Below are 16,324 nucleotides of genomic sequence, written 5' to 3'. Positions count from 1 at the left end.
AACTGAGTTCCGGGTTGCCCATTGGGCCATTTTTCACCCTCCGGAGGCTTCAGAAGGCTTCCCTAAAGTCTCCGGAGGGCGAAAAACAGCTCAACGCGCAAACCGGAAGTCCATTCTAGAACTACTGGTTTGCACATTGGGCAGTTTTTCACCCTCCAGAGGCTTCAGGAGGCTTCCCTAAAGCCTCCGGAGAGTGAAAAACAGCCCAATGCTCAAACTGGAAATTGGAAAATGGGCCGTTTCCGGCCTGCAGAGGGCCTCCAGGGGGCGCGGGGGAGGCAGTTTTGGGCTGAAAATCAAGGCCGAAATCAGCTGGCCAGCACATGCATGCGGGCTGGACCTGGCAGGGCAACGCCTCACGTGCCCTCAGAAATGGTTCCGTGTGTCACCTGTGGCATGTGTGCCATAGGTTCTCCATCATGGTCCTATGTAAATAGCAACTAGGGCTGTGTAAAATATTTGCAATAGCTGTTTCGTAAAATTCATTGACACAAAGTATTTCTCTTTGAAGTATTAGAGTAGTGTTTCTTTTACGATGCTGATACAGCTGCTTCCAAACTGTCCTCAGAAAGAGATGCACAAAACTATTTTCTCTTGGACTATCAGCAAAGGGAAACAGCTGGGCAGAGGGACATGTTTCAAAGCAGCTATGCAAACTTTGCAAAAGAGGACAACTGCAAAAAGACGTGCTTTGCTTATGCTAAGTGGGTTTGCAGAGCATCTGTCTGAACATTTTCCTAATATTAGAGGGTATTCCAGTGGCACCTGCAAGGGGTGGTCAACATCAGCAGGATGGCAGGTGGAGCTTCACAGTGTAAGCCCCGAACCATGTATACATGTACCTTCAAAAGAAGCAGGAGAAAACATAGTGACATTCCCTGAATAGTTGATAGAACATAATCGTATGAAGAGCACCATAAAAATAAAGGTGAATGTGTTATCCTAAACCAGTGCTTCTCAAACATGGTAACTTTAAGATACGTAGACTTCAATCCCCAGAATTTCACAGCCAGCATATTGGGCTGGGGAATTCTGGGAGTTGCAATCCACATACCTTAAAAGTTGGCAAGTTTGAGAAATTTTATCCTAAACCTCTCATTCAGAAAGACTACTGGGATAAAAATGCATGCTTTGAAACAGAGTACTCATTCAATCCAAATGGGATTTTATGCATGCACCCAGAATTTTATACACTCTATGCATATGTAACATGGATGTTACATATATGTATTGTATGTATGTGCAATATGGCAAATAGTATTTTGCACAAGCACAGGAGCATACAGTCCACAGAGATGTGTTATTCATTGCATCTGGGATCTGCTAAACAGAATTATTACACCAAAGATTTATTTTGGTTATCCAAGCCTGGTCTATGGTATAAGATGTCTATAAATGCTTCAAAGCATCTTCAGTTATTCACAATAATAAGAGCCATGAAAACAAAGCAGAGATATTTAAAGACAGTTGAGTCCTCAACAAACTAATTCCACACCACATTCCACATAAAAGCTTATGCTACGTAAATGGTTTCCTTTGAACATTCTGTTCACCATGGAGCTGTGACGCATCTTTTAATGTTACTACAGATGACTAATAATGGCACGGTGGAATCCGAGGAAGCGAACACTTTAACGCTGGAGGACATTTCTGATGATGATATAGATCTGGACAACACCGAAGTGGACGAGTACTTCTTTCTGCAACCTCTGCCAACAAAGAAACGAAGGGCGCTCCTGCGAGCCTCCGGAGTCAAGAAGATTGATGTGGAAGAAAAACATGAGCTGCGAGCCATCCGTCTTTCAAGAGAGGACTGTGGTTGCGATTGTCGAATCTTTTGTGACCCGGAAACTTGCACTTGCTGCCTTGCAGGCATAAAATGCCAGGTGAGAGGGCTTCACTTAAGGTATTCTTCACCAAAGGGTGGTTCCAAGTTTTTTTTTAAAAAAGGAAGGATATCTTCCCCATTCACATTCATTTAGATGTTTTAAAGAGAGGCACTTCCCTATATTCTACAGGAAGTTTCAGCTGTAGTTGAAACCTAAGGAGACAAGTGAGTCATTTGTCCCTCCAGGTATAGCTCAGAAGTGGTATTCAGCAGGTTCTGACTAGTTCTGGAGAACTGGTAGCGGAAATTTTGAGTAATTCAGAGAACCGGTAAATACCACCTCTGACTGGCCCTGCCCCCATCTATTCTCTGACTCCCCAGTTTCAGCTGATTGGGAGGAAATGGGGATTTTGCAGTAACCTTCCCCTGGAGTAGGGAGAGAATGGGGATTTTACAGTATCCTTCCCCTGCCACACCCACCAAGCGACACCCAGGGAACTGGTAGTAAAAAAATTTGAATCCCACCACTGGTGTAGCTGAAACACAGATCCCAACAATGGAAAGCATAGCCACCATTGAGGGATCCAAAGAGTAATTCAGCATAATCCGGAGAAACATGGGATTCTGTGTGCCGCTATACATGGCAAAATACAATAAAGAAGATATAAAACAGATAGCCCACATTTTGGTTTTCGATCAGCCTCCCAGAGAGCTGTTTTCTTCAACCGCGTGGCCTTCTGATATATTGGGTCTAAAACTCTCAGTATTTCCATAAGCATAGTAATGTTCCATCACAACTGAGGGGCAGCAGGTTGGAGAAGGTTAACTTAAAGTAGGGACGTCAAACTTGGTTTCACTGAGGGTCCCATCAGGGTTATATTTGACCTCGGGCTGGGTGGGCATTGCCAGGGTAGACGTGGCCAACTCAACATCACCCGTGTCGCAATGGCCTCCTGCAGCCCTCTGCCAGCAAAAATGGAGCTCGGGGGGCCACACACATAGCCTGAGCTCCATTTTCACTGGCAAATTTTCACTGAGTCTCTCGGGAATAGGGCGGCATACAAATTGAATAAATCCAATCCAAATCCAAAGTGCTGCAGGAGGCTGTAGTGGCCAAAAGCAGAGCTTGGGCAACACGCCGCCCCCCCCCGAGCTCTGTTTTGGCTGTCAGAGGCACTACAGGCCACTCCTTCACTGTTTCCACTGTTTCACTGTGTGGGCCAGAGCTAAGCACTCTGTGGGCTGGATCCAGTCCATGGGCCTTGAGTTTGACACTCTCGACTTAATGATTTAGGGCTCCTTTTCTGTTAGGCTTTAGGCTTAGGGTTCTTCTGACATACATTTCAGCAGTGTGGCTTCCTGGATTACCAGCATGGCTGGACAGTGCTGTGATCCCATGGGCAATCCAGGATGGAACAGAGGCTTTCTGGAGAAGAGTTCCATTCTGTTTCCAGGTTCAAAAAAGGTTAAAGAGACTTTTGATTGTCCATCTCATAAACATCACAATGGAAATAAAATCTGCTTCCTCCCTGCCTTTGCATGAGGGCTAAAAAAAGAGAACTCATAATGAGATTTCATATGAGGCTATTGTTTATACCTTCAAGGTCTATTTGGAGTGAAATATCCAAATTCCATCCCCACTAATCAAATGGAAGAAAATTGGAGATCCCACTTCCCTAACTTCTGGGGCATAACTTCATCCTACCCATGAATGTGTAATTTTTTTTTTACAGTTAACTGAAATGCCCCACCAGCCTGAATATTTGGAAAAAGAACCAATTTCTGCAATTTAGCAGTCACCTGGATTAATCCTAAATGTTGGCATAACCGTTAGAAGTCATTAGACCAGCAGAATAAGGAAGGGGCGGTGATGCTAGAGCAAAACAAAAGGACAGGGAGTCCCATGGCACATTTGTCATTGCTTAACCAGAGCAAGCTGTCATTTGTCTCACAGCCACCTTGTCTTCAGTAACTGGATTCACCATCTGCAGGGAGCCATAATGTGGTTTGTGTGTTTTTGGCTCGGTGTGATGTGTGCAAGCCATTCTCATTTATAAATCATAATTCCTAATGAAGTATGAAATATAGCTCCATTTAAAAACAAACAAACCAGGGCTTAGGGTAGTTTGCAAAGCCAGACAGGTTTCCATTTCCAACATCTCTTATCTGGATTATTTTTTTCCTGCCAGAAAGAAATTCTGCAAAAGCAGGTAATTAATTTATCTCACATATCAATCCCCCGTGAGGCTTTCCAGGGCAATTTGGTGAAGTTCTTTGTGTGGCTAAGAGTTTCTTGCATGTCAGGGTTGATAGTGCCCAACCAAATAGCTAATCCATCATTTTTTCCCCCTAAGGTGGACCGTATGTCTTTCCCATGTGGTTGCACTAAAGAAGGATGCAGCAATACAGCCGGCAGAATTGAATTTAATCCCATCAGGGTTCGGACTCACTTTTTGCACACTATAATGAAACTTGAATTGGAGAAAAACAGAGAGCAACAAGTTCCTGCGCTGAACGGCTGCCACGCTGAGCTCAATGCTCACAGCAGTGCAATGGGTCCCACCTCTCACCCCCTGGAATTTTCAGTCCCGGAGAACTTTGAGTTAGAGACTGAACCCAGGGCTGCAGTGATGCATTTGCAGTCGGCAGATGACTTGGATTGTGCTGGGGAGGAAGAAGAGGAGGAGGAGGAGGAGGAAGAGGAGGAAGACGCAAGCAGCTTTTGTAGTGGAGTTACAGATTCCAGCACACAGAGTTTAGCGCCCAGTGAAACAGATGAAGATGAGGAGGAAGAGGACGATGAGGAGGAGGACGATGAGGAGGAGGAAGATGAGGAGGAGGAGGAGGAGGAAGAAAAACTAGATGAATGTCTTGAAGGGTTGGGTGTTCATGCTGATGCAGGCCAAGCCCTCCCTTCTGTCCTCTGCTATTCAGACAGCACTGCCATGCATGAAAACCAGCCAAAGGCACTTTCCTATTACCCGAGTTCCACATCCTTGTATTACCAAATAGAGAATCACAGCCCTGGCACTCCTAACCAGATTCGGGAGACGTACTCTGAAAGAGAGACTGCTAAGAACGGGAATCTTTCTCTGGTGCCTTATAACCCAACTTCGGAACCGTTTGAGGACTACGCGCGGCCCTCCGAGGAAAATTATGGCAGCTCCCTGTATCCATCTTCAAACCCGTCTGTCATCGTTTGCTGCTCTTCGTCCGAAAGCGATAACGTTGTTCCCTGTAGCAGTTTATATGCTGAACATCGGCCAAGACATTCCCAAGTGGATTTTCCTGCATACTTGAAAAGTCCTTCGCAAGATGGATTTGTATCTGCTTTGAATGGTGGCGCTCGCCTCCCAGAACATCCCACCGAGAATTCACTCGGCCTTTCAGAAAAGAGCAGACTACACGAAGAGTGTATCAAATCTCCCGTCATGGAAACAGTACCGGTTTAAATTTATTTTATGACCGAATCACTCTAGATTTCAAAATGCATTCTATTTTAATTGGATTTCCCTGGAAGCGTTCTTATTTTTTTCTCTCTCAGCAGTGGAGGTAAGGGGGAAGACCTTGGTTAATGTTTTGATTTTATTTTTCATCGTTGTTTATCGGTAAAGCTCTCTTGGCTGTGGCCATTGCACAAAAACAGTTTGTGTAAAAAAAGTAAACTTTTATAAAAAAAAAAATAGAATGGTCCTTTGATAGAAAATATCCAGATTTTAAAATAATCCACACAGACATATATATAATCCACACAGATATATATATCTGGCATCCAACCCTAGATATGGATATATATATATATCCACATCCACAAGCATACAGTTCAAAAACGGCCCACGTGTTGATTTATGTTGGGCTCTCTAACTTAACAACTTCTTATTTTATTGTCGGGCTTGTGCAAGATAATAAAAACATTATTTGGGGTTCTTTATATTTAGGGTATTAAAATATCGCTCCTATTTGAGGGTGATGACTTTTTAAATATAAATGTGACTGCAAACAAAAAAAAAAAAAAACCTGAATTACTCAGTAATGTATTTGTTTATTTATTGTAGCTTAGTACTCATAACTTGATAAAAAAATGAACCGTTTGCTCTTTGGAGCAGAACAGCACAATGAGATTTCATTAAGGCAAATTGCCTTTCTGAGAGTAGTACATTTGATCCCGAACCCTGTTCTCTGATCTGCACTAGGGGACTATTCGTATTTGTAATGTAGGAATGCAGGGAGGACATGCCACGTAGTCATTTTGGTGACATTGGTGCAGAGTTTGTGTTGCAATTGCTCCCCTGTCCCCATTTCAAGAAGAGGACAATATATAAGATTTTTCTAAATCGCAGCCAATGGCAGCTCTATTTCTAAACATATGTAACGTAGGACAATCCTTAGATTTTCAGGGGTTGAAGAGAAGCAGCGTTATAAGGAAATTGGGTTGTGTTTTGTCATTCAATTGTCTTTCTCCATTCTTTTCAATCCATAAACTATGCTGGACAAAAGCAGAATATTAAATAGGGACAATATCCACCCAGACTTCTTCAGATCTTGCCGTCATCCCCCCCCACACACACACACACAAATCACTGGCCATTTTTCCTTCAACCAACATACTTTTCCTTAATTGAAAACCCCTCACATTTGTGAAGAACTTTCCTTGGTGGCTTGGGCCCTCTATTAAATAGGAGCATTGCTGAAGCACTCAACAGCCCGATTGGGTTTATTATCCGGGGAAGTCTTATTTTCAGGGAAACAGGGTATGGGATTCGATATGGGCTTTCCGTGGGGTGTCTTCTCATCTCCTTCAAGCTCTAGATCTCAGTGGCAGCCCTTTAACCATTTCCTCTCCCCTGCCTACAATAATAGTGTGTGAAGAGTCACATGGGAACATGGAAGCACAGTGCTAATGGAAACGATCCAGAGATATCAAAAGGGAATTCCTTCAGCGGAATGTCACATTCCACTGCTTTTGGTGGCACTTCCTTGCAATTAACTTTTAATGGGCTGTGTGCTTTGTGCTCAAAGCCTCTGGCAGCTTTTGTGGAAGTATCTTTTTGTCCTTAAACTAACACACTTTGGTGTAGCAGCTGTGAGTAATCTTAAAGACACCACAGACTGTTGGTTCTTAAACGTTGCATCTATTTCTTTTTTTAAAAAAAATAATCCATGGATAAACCATGTAAGAATTTTCAGCAGTTCTCAGAAAGAACTTTACTCTGGATTTTCTTTAGCCAAATGAAATAATTAGGAAAATAATGGCATTGTGTGGTTTGTGGAGAAATTCTGTGAACTCTGAAAAAAAAAAGAGAAGATACTCAGAATCTGGAGGGATGGAGTTTCTCATTTGAGTGTGATATGACTCACAGTAATCTTGAAATAGGAAAGGATTTATGGTTGACTGGAATCACTAGGCATATTTCAGCCATTGTTCGTTCTTGTTTTAGCAAAAGCATTGAGATTTGCGTGTGTATCCTTCCAGAGCTTTTCTGTCACTAGTGTATGAAATTCATGTGTTTCTTCATTGTAATGAATTAGGGAAAATTGTAGGCGTGGCAATTCTGTGGAGCTATTAGAGCTCAAGTGTTCCCACCACCCTACCTCATTAGGCTTTCCAAATTAACAGAGTTGGAAGGGACCTTGTAGTCATCTAATCCAACCCCCTGCCCAAGTAGGAGACCTTACACCATTTCTGACATATGGCAGTCCTGTCTCTTCTTGAAAGCTTCCAGGGATGAAGCTCCCACAACTCCTGAAGGCAAGCTGTTCCTTTGGTTGATTGCTCTCACTGTCAGAAAGTTCCTTCTTATTTCCAGGTTGAATCACTCCTTGTTCAGTTTCCATCCATTATTCCTTGTCTGGCCTTTGGGTGCTTTGGAAAATAGGTTGACCCCCTCCTCTCTGTGGCAGCCCCTCAAATATTGGAACACTGCTATCATGTGTCCCCCTGGTCCTTCTCTAGGCTAGCCATGCCCAGTTTCTGCAACCATTCTTCATATGTTTTAGCTTCCAGTCCCCTAATCATCCTGGTTGCTCTTCTCTGCACTTTTTCTAGAGTCTCCACATCTTTTCTATAGTATGGTGACCAAAATTGGATGCAGGATTCTAGGTGTGGTCTTACTAAGGTTTTACAGAGTAGCATTAGTACCTCACTTGATCTTGATTGTACCCCTCTGTTAATGCAAATTAGGATTGCATTGGTTTTTTTTGGCTGCCGCCGTGGCACACTGTTAGCTCATATTTAATTGGTTTTCCGCTAAGACTCCAAGATCCCTCCCACAGTTATTGCTATTACTCCTGGTTTCACCCAATCTATATGTGTACTGTTGGTTTTTCTTGCCTAAGTGTAGGACTTTACTTTTCTCTACACTGAATTTCATTTTGTTAGATATTCTCTGAACTGGTTGTCCTAAATAGATCCAAATGATAAATAATTTATAGTTACATTGCATACAGTTCTGCTATCCAATATTCACCGCCATTCTCGGCTCCCAACAATCTCTGGTTGTGGCAACAGCCCTACTTTGCAAAAGGAGAGAGTCAGCCCTAAGAGGGCGCACACACCATTACCACGAAGCCTTGGCTGAACCTATTGAGTCCAGCAGTCAACCGAGGGATTTAGAAGCGATATGTTCTTCTCCTGAAAATTGAGCATTATATGGGACCTTGGGCAGTACACAGCCAGGCCACAAATATCCACTTTTCTAGATTTCAAGAACAATATTTATGAATGTAACCTAGATCACATAAGGCTACCTTCAAGTTACTCAATCAAAAGTGAATGAACTAGTTATTCTTGTACATGTCCATTCTTTAAAGTGGCAAAATATGAAGTTTTAACTGTAGATTTGTCCTCCGAAAATGGTGGTTTCAAGTACAGCATTCTCTGTACTTCTTTGGATAATTTTGTTCAAAAAAATATCTGTGAAGGAAGTGCCTTTGCATGCTTAGCTCAAGAAGATCCCAACCATATCAAAATATATTCTTTATCTCACTGCAGTCTTCAATCAGACTTTACCACTGATCTCAGCAGAAGCACCTGCAGCTTTATTTCTAGAAGTTTCCCACTTCTAGGAATGTTCCTGGTAGCAGCAACCACCAATGCCAAGTGTGCCAGCTGATTATTTATTTTCCTTGTAGCAAATGTGCTACATTCAAATTACTTTCATGGGGTGGGTGGGGTTTTAATCCTTGGTGGTTCTTAACTTTTCTATTTCCTCACTTACTACAAAAATTAGGATTTATTCCATATTCCTAGCATGTGCTAACTGTAGGTGATCTTTGCGCTAAAATACCTTCTGTATTTTACTTTCTTGATCGTATCCTTTCTCATTATTTTTAAACATACCAGCCACCTGGTCACCTGGATGTCTAAAAGGACTATTTTTGCTGACTTCTATTCCATAAAATCCGTTCTTATTTGAATCTTACTTTTGTATTCTTCCTCTTTGGCCATATAGAATGAGGAAGGTGGAATAAATTATTAGTTTGGCACATTGTGCTTTAATTTTTGCAGCAGTTCTCTCAGTTGCCTTGATACTGACAATAATTCTGAAGAATTTGCATAAGATACTTGATGTTTGTCAGAGGCTAGTTGGAACACATTATTGCTGCTGGAAACTCTCTTTGTACTCAGCTAATTACACGTCATTGTAAATTATTTCATGGAATCAGGCTTGCAAATCAGAAGGATGACAACTGGAAACTTTGTCCTAGCAAGTTAAATTGCACCTAGATACCATGATGGGACCCAAACCAGATGATTATGATTCAAAGATAAAGAGTACTAGAATGTACTAATTAATTCTCCCAATTCAGGCCTGCTGCCACTACCACCATCAAAAGCTGGAAATGTTCCAGCAAACATCATGCTTTTGTCATGCACTTGCTGCTGGATCACTGCAAGACTGTTGGGAGCCCTACAAGACCATGCTTCAGGCTTTCTCCCACCTCACCAGTGATATAGCCTCAGGTTGTTGTGGGAATTTTGTGTGCGTCTGTGTGTCTCAGATGGATCACCAGGGTAAGATCCCTACAAAATTGTGCCAGAATCCTACCAGATACACTTCCACATTGTTGGCCCAGGCCAGTCAGAGTGAACCCAAGTTTTAGTAGTGACACTCTCCTCTTTATGTTTAAGTCTGCAAAAGCAGTAACCCTTTGATTTGCTTATGGCCACTGAGTAGATCATGACACACATTCTGAGAAGCCTCACTGCAGTGGACATTGAAAAACCAGGAAGGATATGGTCTTGTTGCAGCATCCAATCTGGGCTGGTCTTTCGGACTTGTGCTGGAGCCCATCTTCAAGTAACTTCCGGGATGGACTTTAGCACAAGTACAAAGTTTGCAAGACTAAACTTCTGGTCCCGGTGACCGGCCCAAATTGGATCCTGCAACGTTATCCTGGGATATGTATATTTGCCTTCATTTGATACTATCTTGTCATGTTGATTCAACAGGAGAAGAGTCAAAGTTGAGTCAGTTCACAGCTCTCGCACCCCATATCCACCAATTGTTTATATTTGTTTAAATGAGAAAATGCATAGATTTGTAAGTCATTAGGGGTACAAGAGAGTGACTTGGATAAATGATTAGTTTGCTTACACCCAAGCATAAGATCTATAAGACATCAGAGGTTGGTTACAGTAGTTATACATACTATTTTTGTGGCTTTGTTTTAAGTACCTAGTCATATAATACAAATGACTTTACTACCATAATAAATGATCAATATTCTCTGAACTCTGACCCAGTAGGACCCAGGACCCTCCCCCATCAGGCGCATTTACAAATGGGTGAAGTGTAAGTGTGAAAACTGGAGATGGATTTGATTTTCCTCCCATTCATCCATCTGCCAGCAGGCCTCAAAATGAAAAGGAACCGTATACAAATTGTTCTTTGTGGCTAAGACCGACTCAGTTCATCTGGAATCACACAAGCAACCTCTGCATGTTTGGAAAGTCCCACTGTTTTTAGTACGGGGATAAACACATTTTGGCTGTATTTCGTCACTGTGACTTGATCCACTGTTACATTTCCGAAAGAAACTTTAGATGCTTAATGTGATGTAAAGAATATAACTAATGTGGCTAGAAACTACAACCTTATTTGTAATCTGAACAGTGCTACGGCAAAGTCTGATGGTACATAAACTTTGCTAGTGGTTTCTCGCATGATTACTGCCAACATCCATATATCATGAAGCTAAACAATGCAGCTTCACGAAGTACATGTCCGCTATCTGTATGAAGAATTAAACCAGAGTCAGGCAACCTGATATACACGAATCCATTGTACCCCAAATACTTTACTTGTTAATTTTGAGGCTACTGAACTGTCTTTTATTTTCCTTAACAATGAAATAATTAATAAATACCCATATTGTATAGTGCAAAGTAAAGCATTGTGGCCTAACCTCTCTTTTTTTTTTAAACAAAATGTCTTTTGTGTTTCATGGATGTCTCAATTGGATTATCTAAGAGTTTCTCTGCAAAGCTTGATCAACAGGCTTCATGTGTCTAGACAGGCCCACCCACTGCAGTTACTTTTGTGAGTTGCTTGCCGTATAAAACTTCCAGCCTAAAAAAGTTCCCATTTTTCAGATTGGACTGCACTCTCTGAGGGAAAAAGTAAGTGATCTACTCAGTCTAGAGAGTACTAGATTGAGGAAGGTTGCCCTTGAGGTTATAATGTAATATAGAGCCAGTTTGGTCTAGTGGTTAAGACCCTGGACTAAAAAGTTGGAGACTATGAGTTCAGGATCTGCCTTAGGCATGAAAGCCAAATGGGTGACTTCAACCTAGTAACTTTCTCTCAGCCCAGCCCACCTCAAAGGATTGTTGTTGGGAAAATAAGAGGAGGAAGGTGCATTGGATATGTTCACTGCCTTGAGTTATTTGTAAAAATAATAAAGGTGGAATAGAGCAATAGCACTTAAATGTATATGCCATCCCATAGTGCTTCACAGCCCTCTCTGAGTGGTTTACAGAGTCCGCCTATTGTCCCCAACAATGTGTGTCTTCATTTTACCGACCTCGAAAGGATGGAAGGCTGAGTCAACCTTGAGCTGATCAGGATCAAACTCCTGGCAGAGGGCAGAGTTGGCCTGCAGTACTTCAGTCTAACCACTGTGCCACCAGGGTTAAAATATAAATAAATATCAAGCAGCAAGGTGCCAAATACAGATGTGTCCACTAGTGGCTTTTGACAAAAGCCCTTGTTCCTGCAGTCATCTTTGAGTGAATATTTACATTTTTCTAAGATCTTTCTAAGTCCCAAAGTTACATTTCCATCTGTGGAAATAAGACAAATGAAGAAGAAAGCAGCAAAAAAAAATTTCAATTTGTTGTCAAGTAAAATGCTGGAGGTGCCCATGTATTTACCAAGAGTCAAGATGACTTAGAGTCTGTTCTTTGTTTTCTTTTTATATATTCATAAGGCTTTATATATAGCACAAGGCTGCTATCAGATAATAATTGAATTAAATAAAAGAATAAAATAAAATTATGGAAAATTTTAATTACAATAGTGAAAGCAAATAAAAACTAAACTCACAGAAAGAGATAGAATAAAAAGTGCAAAAAAGAAAAAGAAGGCAGGTAATGAAAAAGGAAATTAAAGAAATGACTTCCGATCTTCATCACAAGCATAAACAAGGTAAATCATCAATTTTTCACTTAGTGTCAGCAAATAGTCTGTAAAGAGTGAGCAGAGCTTTATAAAATGTCTCATTTTAACCTTGGTCAAACAAACCAACTTTATATTCCCTCTTTTGCTTCTAACCATCTTCATTTTTAATTTATTCAGATGTTGACATAGAATTTGATTTCATTCCATTTTTCTCCATCCAAAAGATTTCTTGAAGACTTTAACATGTTGTAAATCCAATAAAAATCATTATCAAGTTTGTTCTCTTGCTTTCTTAACTATATTTCTACTTTAATTTTCAAAACTTTAATATGATTCTTTATATATCCAGTAAAATCTATTATCTGGATCATTTTCTTGGCTCATCTTTTGTGTTTTTGCTTTAGCTACCTTTTCTGTCTTATAATCCAAACTTCTAAAATTATCTAATGTTTCTGGTTCTAATACTTCTACATCAGGGGAAATTTGTTCCCATCCATCATTTCTTCATTAATATCTTTTTTTAACATAGTGTAGTCATAGAATCGGATACCATTGCTGATATTGTAGCTGCTAATTTGTGACCCCATTGTTCAAAAGTCTCATGGAAGATTAACCAATGTCAGTGTTTTATGTCATTTTGTAAATCTACTTGCTAACCAAAAACAAAATGGAAGGTTGCCCTCCCCCCTCTTTTGCTTTTCTGCCTGGGATCTGTAGTCCCCTCAGATGTCCTATTTTTGACATCATAAAATCATCTTAAAATTTCACATGGACTTAGATAGCCAAAACATTTTCTTCCCATGAAAGTCTGTTTATTTACATAATTATTTCCAAAACTTTTGGTAAAAGTTTTAATATTCTAAATTCATCCAGATCCTTAACTCATTTATAACTTTCTTGGATCAAAATCCTGTTTAGCTTTTTGCCGTTTATATTTCTAGCTCTTCAAATTCTTAAGCTTGTAGTTATTTTTTTATTTTTTTGTTCAGGAATGAAGTTAAACTCACAAGGTGGCTTTTCAAGTTTGTTGTTCTGAAGCTCTAATAGCCTTAAGGTAATAAGGCAATTTCCAAACATTTAGTGAACCTTTTAAAAGGCTCTGCCACTAGTGAGATTGATGGCTGTTCCCTTCATTTCCTAACACTCAAGCCCATAGAAGACAACTGTCCTGTGGTCTCATGAGGAGCAGCCATCTGGAGCACATGTGGGTAATCTCTCTTCCTCTCCTTATCTGGAGAAGTTTTAGAGAACTCACCAGTTTCTTGGTCTTTTCCACAGTTGCCTCTGCTCTCTCAGGGATGGCTAATTCACCATGCTTCTCCATAAGTTTCCTCGACAAGAATATATCTTCATATTCCTGCTGGAGGTTATTTCGGCGCTGTATAGCTTTTAAAATTCTGTGTCAGCCTCACCAGGACAATACAGAATTTCAGCCTCATTTCTTGTAAGCTACTATTATCATTACCATCAAAAACCTTTGGGTCTCAAATGGGGAGGTAGATCCTGCGTAGCTCTAATGAAGAAAAAACTAACAACAAGAAACACGTCCAGTTGAATAATCCTCCTCCCATGTTTCATCTCCTGCAGTGAAAGCTATTTACCTGGCTCTGAGCAGGCAAAGAAAACCATAGGATTGGAAAAGAAGGTCAGCGGATTTAATTTAAGCGGTTAAAACTGAACATTCTATTTGTTTGGAGGTTTTTTTTTGCAGTTCTTTCTGGGGAAAAAAATCTTTTTCCTCCCTGCAAATCCAACATTCTCCGCACGTAGCTTTAATCAAGTGTTTTCGACTTTTTCTCTAAAGGCAAGTTCCTAGGCAACACAAACTTCGCTTTTCAAAATCAAAAGTCACAGTAATATAGGAACTTCAATTTAAATCTTTTATTATTTCAGACTCTCTATTTCCCAGGACTGCCACATTAATTTACCTGTGCAGAGTAATTTCAGCTACATCTTAATTCAGCAGCTTAAATCACACATGCCTCCACAGCCATGTAGATGCCATGCAGCTTACAAAAATGCAAGTGAAGCATTTTACATTTCTTTGCAAGGATTGTTATAATAATTGATAGCTGCATTTTTTTAAAATTAAAGTTTCGTTCCAGAGCCAGAGTTCACTATTGTGAAGTCAACTTGCTCCTCTTCTACAATGTGTTTGGGTTTTTGGTTTTGGTTTTGGCATTGATGGCTGTTAAAAATGGAGGCATTCTTTGGAGAATGGGTGCTACTAACCCACATATTTAAATAGACACTTTGCAAAAATGACAGTTGATGCTGAATCACTCTACAAGTAGTTCTCGACAGGCGACCACAATTGAGGCCAAAATTTCTGTTGCTGAGACAATTAAATGAGCCTTACCCCACTTTATGACTTTTCTTGCCACAGTTAAGCGAATCGCTGCAGTTGTTAAGTTAGTAACACAGTTGTTAAGTGACTCTGGCTTTCCCATTGACTTTGCTCATCAGAGGTCGCAATGATCACATGACCTTGGGACACAGCAACCCTCATCAATATGAACCAACGGCCAAGCATACAAATTCTGATCTGGTGACCTGGAGATGCTGCAATGATCTGAAGTATGGGGAAACGGTGATAAATAACTTGTTTCAGTGCCATTGTCACTTTGAACGATCACTCAATGAATGGTTGTAAGTCGGGGACTAGTTAAGGAAAATGTTCATCTAAGTCATATTGGTTATAAAAATAACTTGATCTATCATTGCCAACCTATGATACAGATTATTTGCGTTAGCTCCTTTTTAATTCAGATGCATGGCACATATATAAAATTCATCTCCTTTGAAATGCTTTCAATATAAAGCAGGTCTAATAATACTGTGGATCTAACAGACGTAGTCCTCATTTAGCGAGTGCCTTGTTTAGCAATTGTTGCTGGTTAAAAAAGTAATTTTGTGATCACGCCTCACATTTTAATTTCTGCAAAGCAAAGGAAATCTGAAGTAAGATCATAAGCCAGTTGCGGTTCCATTGAGTGACTGCTTTGTTGAATAACCAAATTGCGGGTCCTAATTGTAGTTGCTAAATGAGGACTAACTGTAGAACTTGGTTTTGTTTTCAGGAAAGAAAGAATTGAAGTTTTAAGACTGGGGTGCAACTTACTTGAAAGTTAAAAATAAAATTGGTAGCTTTCAGTTAATAAATTTCACAGATCAGAATGATTGTGGTATTCCTAGGTCACCTTTTCGGAGCTTCACCTCCTGCCAAAGGTTCTAACACAGTTAAACTGTCCAAAATTCCTCCCCCTCCCAAAGACATTTATAGCATGATGACACTAGAACATGAACAAACCCAGAACATACATACAAGCTATAATTGACATTATAGTGCTCCTTCCACATGCTGATTTAATTTGCATTATCATTTGCAACTTCACAGATACAAAAGGGTTCGTGTAGGTGGCAAAAGCCCTAAACTATACCTTATGTTACGAACTTTATTTTATGCTGTATTCCTTCTGTATTTATATTTTCGGTATTTATGATGAATGATCTGTAATTTGATGTATTTAATGTGGCTTATTCTGCGATGTATATATTAAAAATAAGCATTTATAAGTCTTAAAATTAGGTTATTTTTTTTTCTTAGTGGCATTCGTACTATGCTGTATTTTTATTATATATTGTACAATATATATATTTATTGTCCATTTGTTTGCAACAAAGTAAATCAGGTTTCTACGTTACATCAGCTATGTCTCTTTTTGTACTAGAAGGGCGCTATAAGCTTTATCTGAATTTAAATTATTAATGTGTTTTTGAGGATGGAAAACTAATTAGCGTTCATCTAGATAATAGAGCCTTGAAATCTAAAAAATGTTTTTATCCTGACTGGAGTAGTCTCCTTTGCAAAGCT

General features: G+C 40.1%; 1 protein-coding gene across 1 annotated transcript in view; it reads left to right on the top strand.

Annotated features, from left to right (window-relative positions):
- Nucleotides 1-7,490, top strand: part of CSRNP3 (cysteine and serine rich nuclear protein 3) — a 43,534-nt gene extending 36,044 nt beyond the window's left edge. The window contains exons 4-5 of the mRNA XM_032210512.1: nucleotides 1,590-1,886; nucleotides 4,183-7,490. Of these exons, the coding sequence (XP_032066403.1) occupies nucleotides 1,590-1,886; nucleotides 4,183-5,280 (1,395 nt within the window). The 3' untranslated portion in view covers nucleotides 5,281-7,490. The remainder of the gene's footprint in view (nucleotides 1-1,589; nucleotides 1,887-4,182) is intronic.
- The last annotated feature ends 8,834 nt before the right edge of the window (nucleotides 7,491-16,324 follow it).

The sequence above is a fragment of the Thamnophis elegans genome, chromosome 1 (assembly GCF_009769535.1).
Source record: "Thamnophis elegans isolate rThaEle1 chromosome 1, rThaEle1.pri, whole genome shotgun sequence".
NCBI lineage: Eukaryota > Metazoa > Chordata > Lepidosauria > Squamata > Colubridae > Thamnophis > Thamnophis elegans.
Note: the sequence above shows the minus strand (reverse complement) of the source record. Positions and strands in the feature narration are given on the sequence as shown.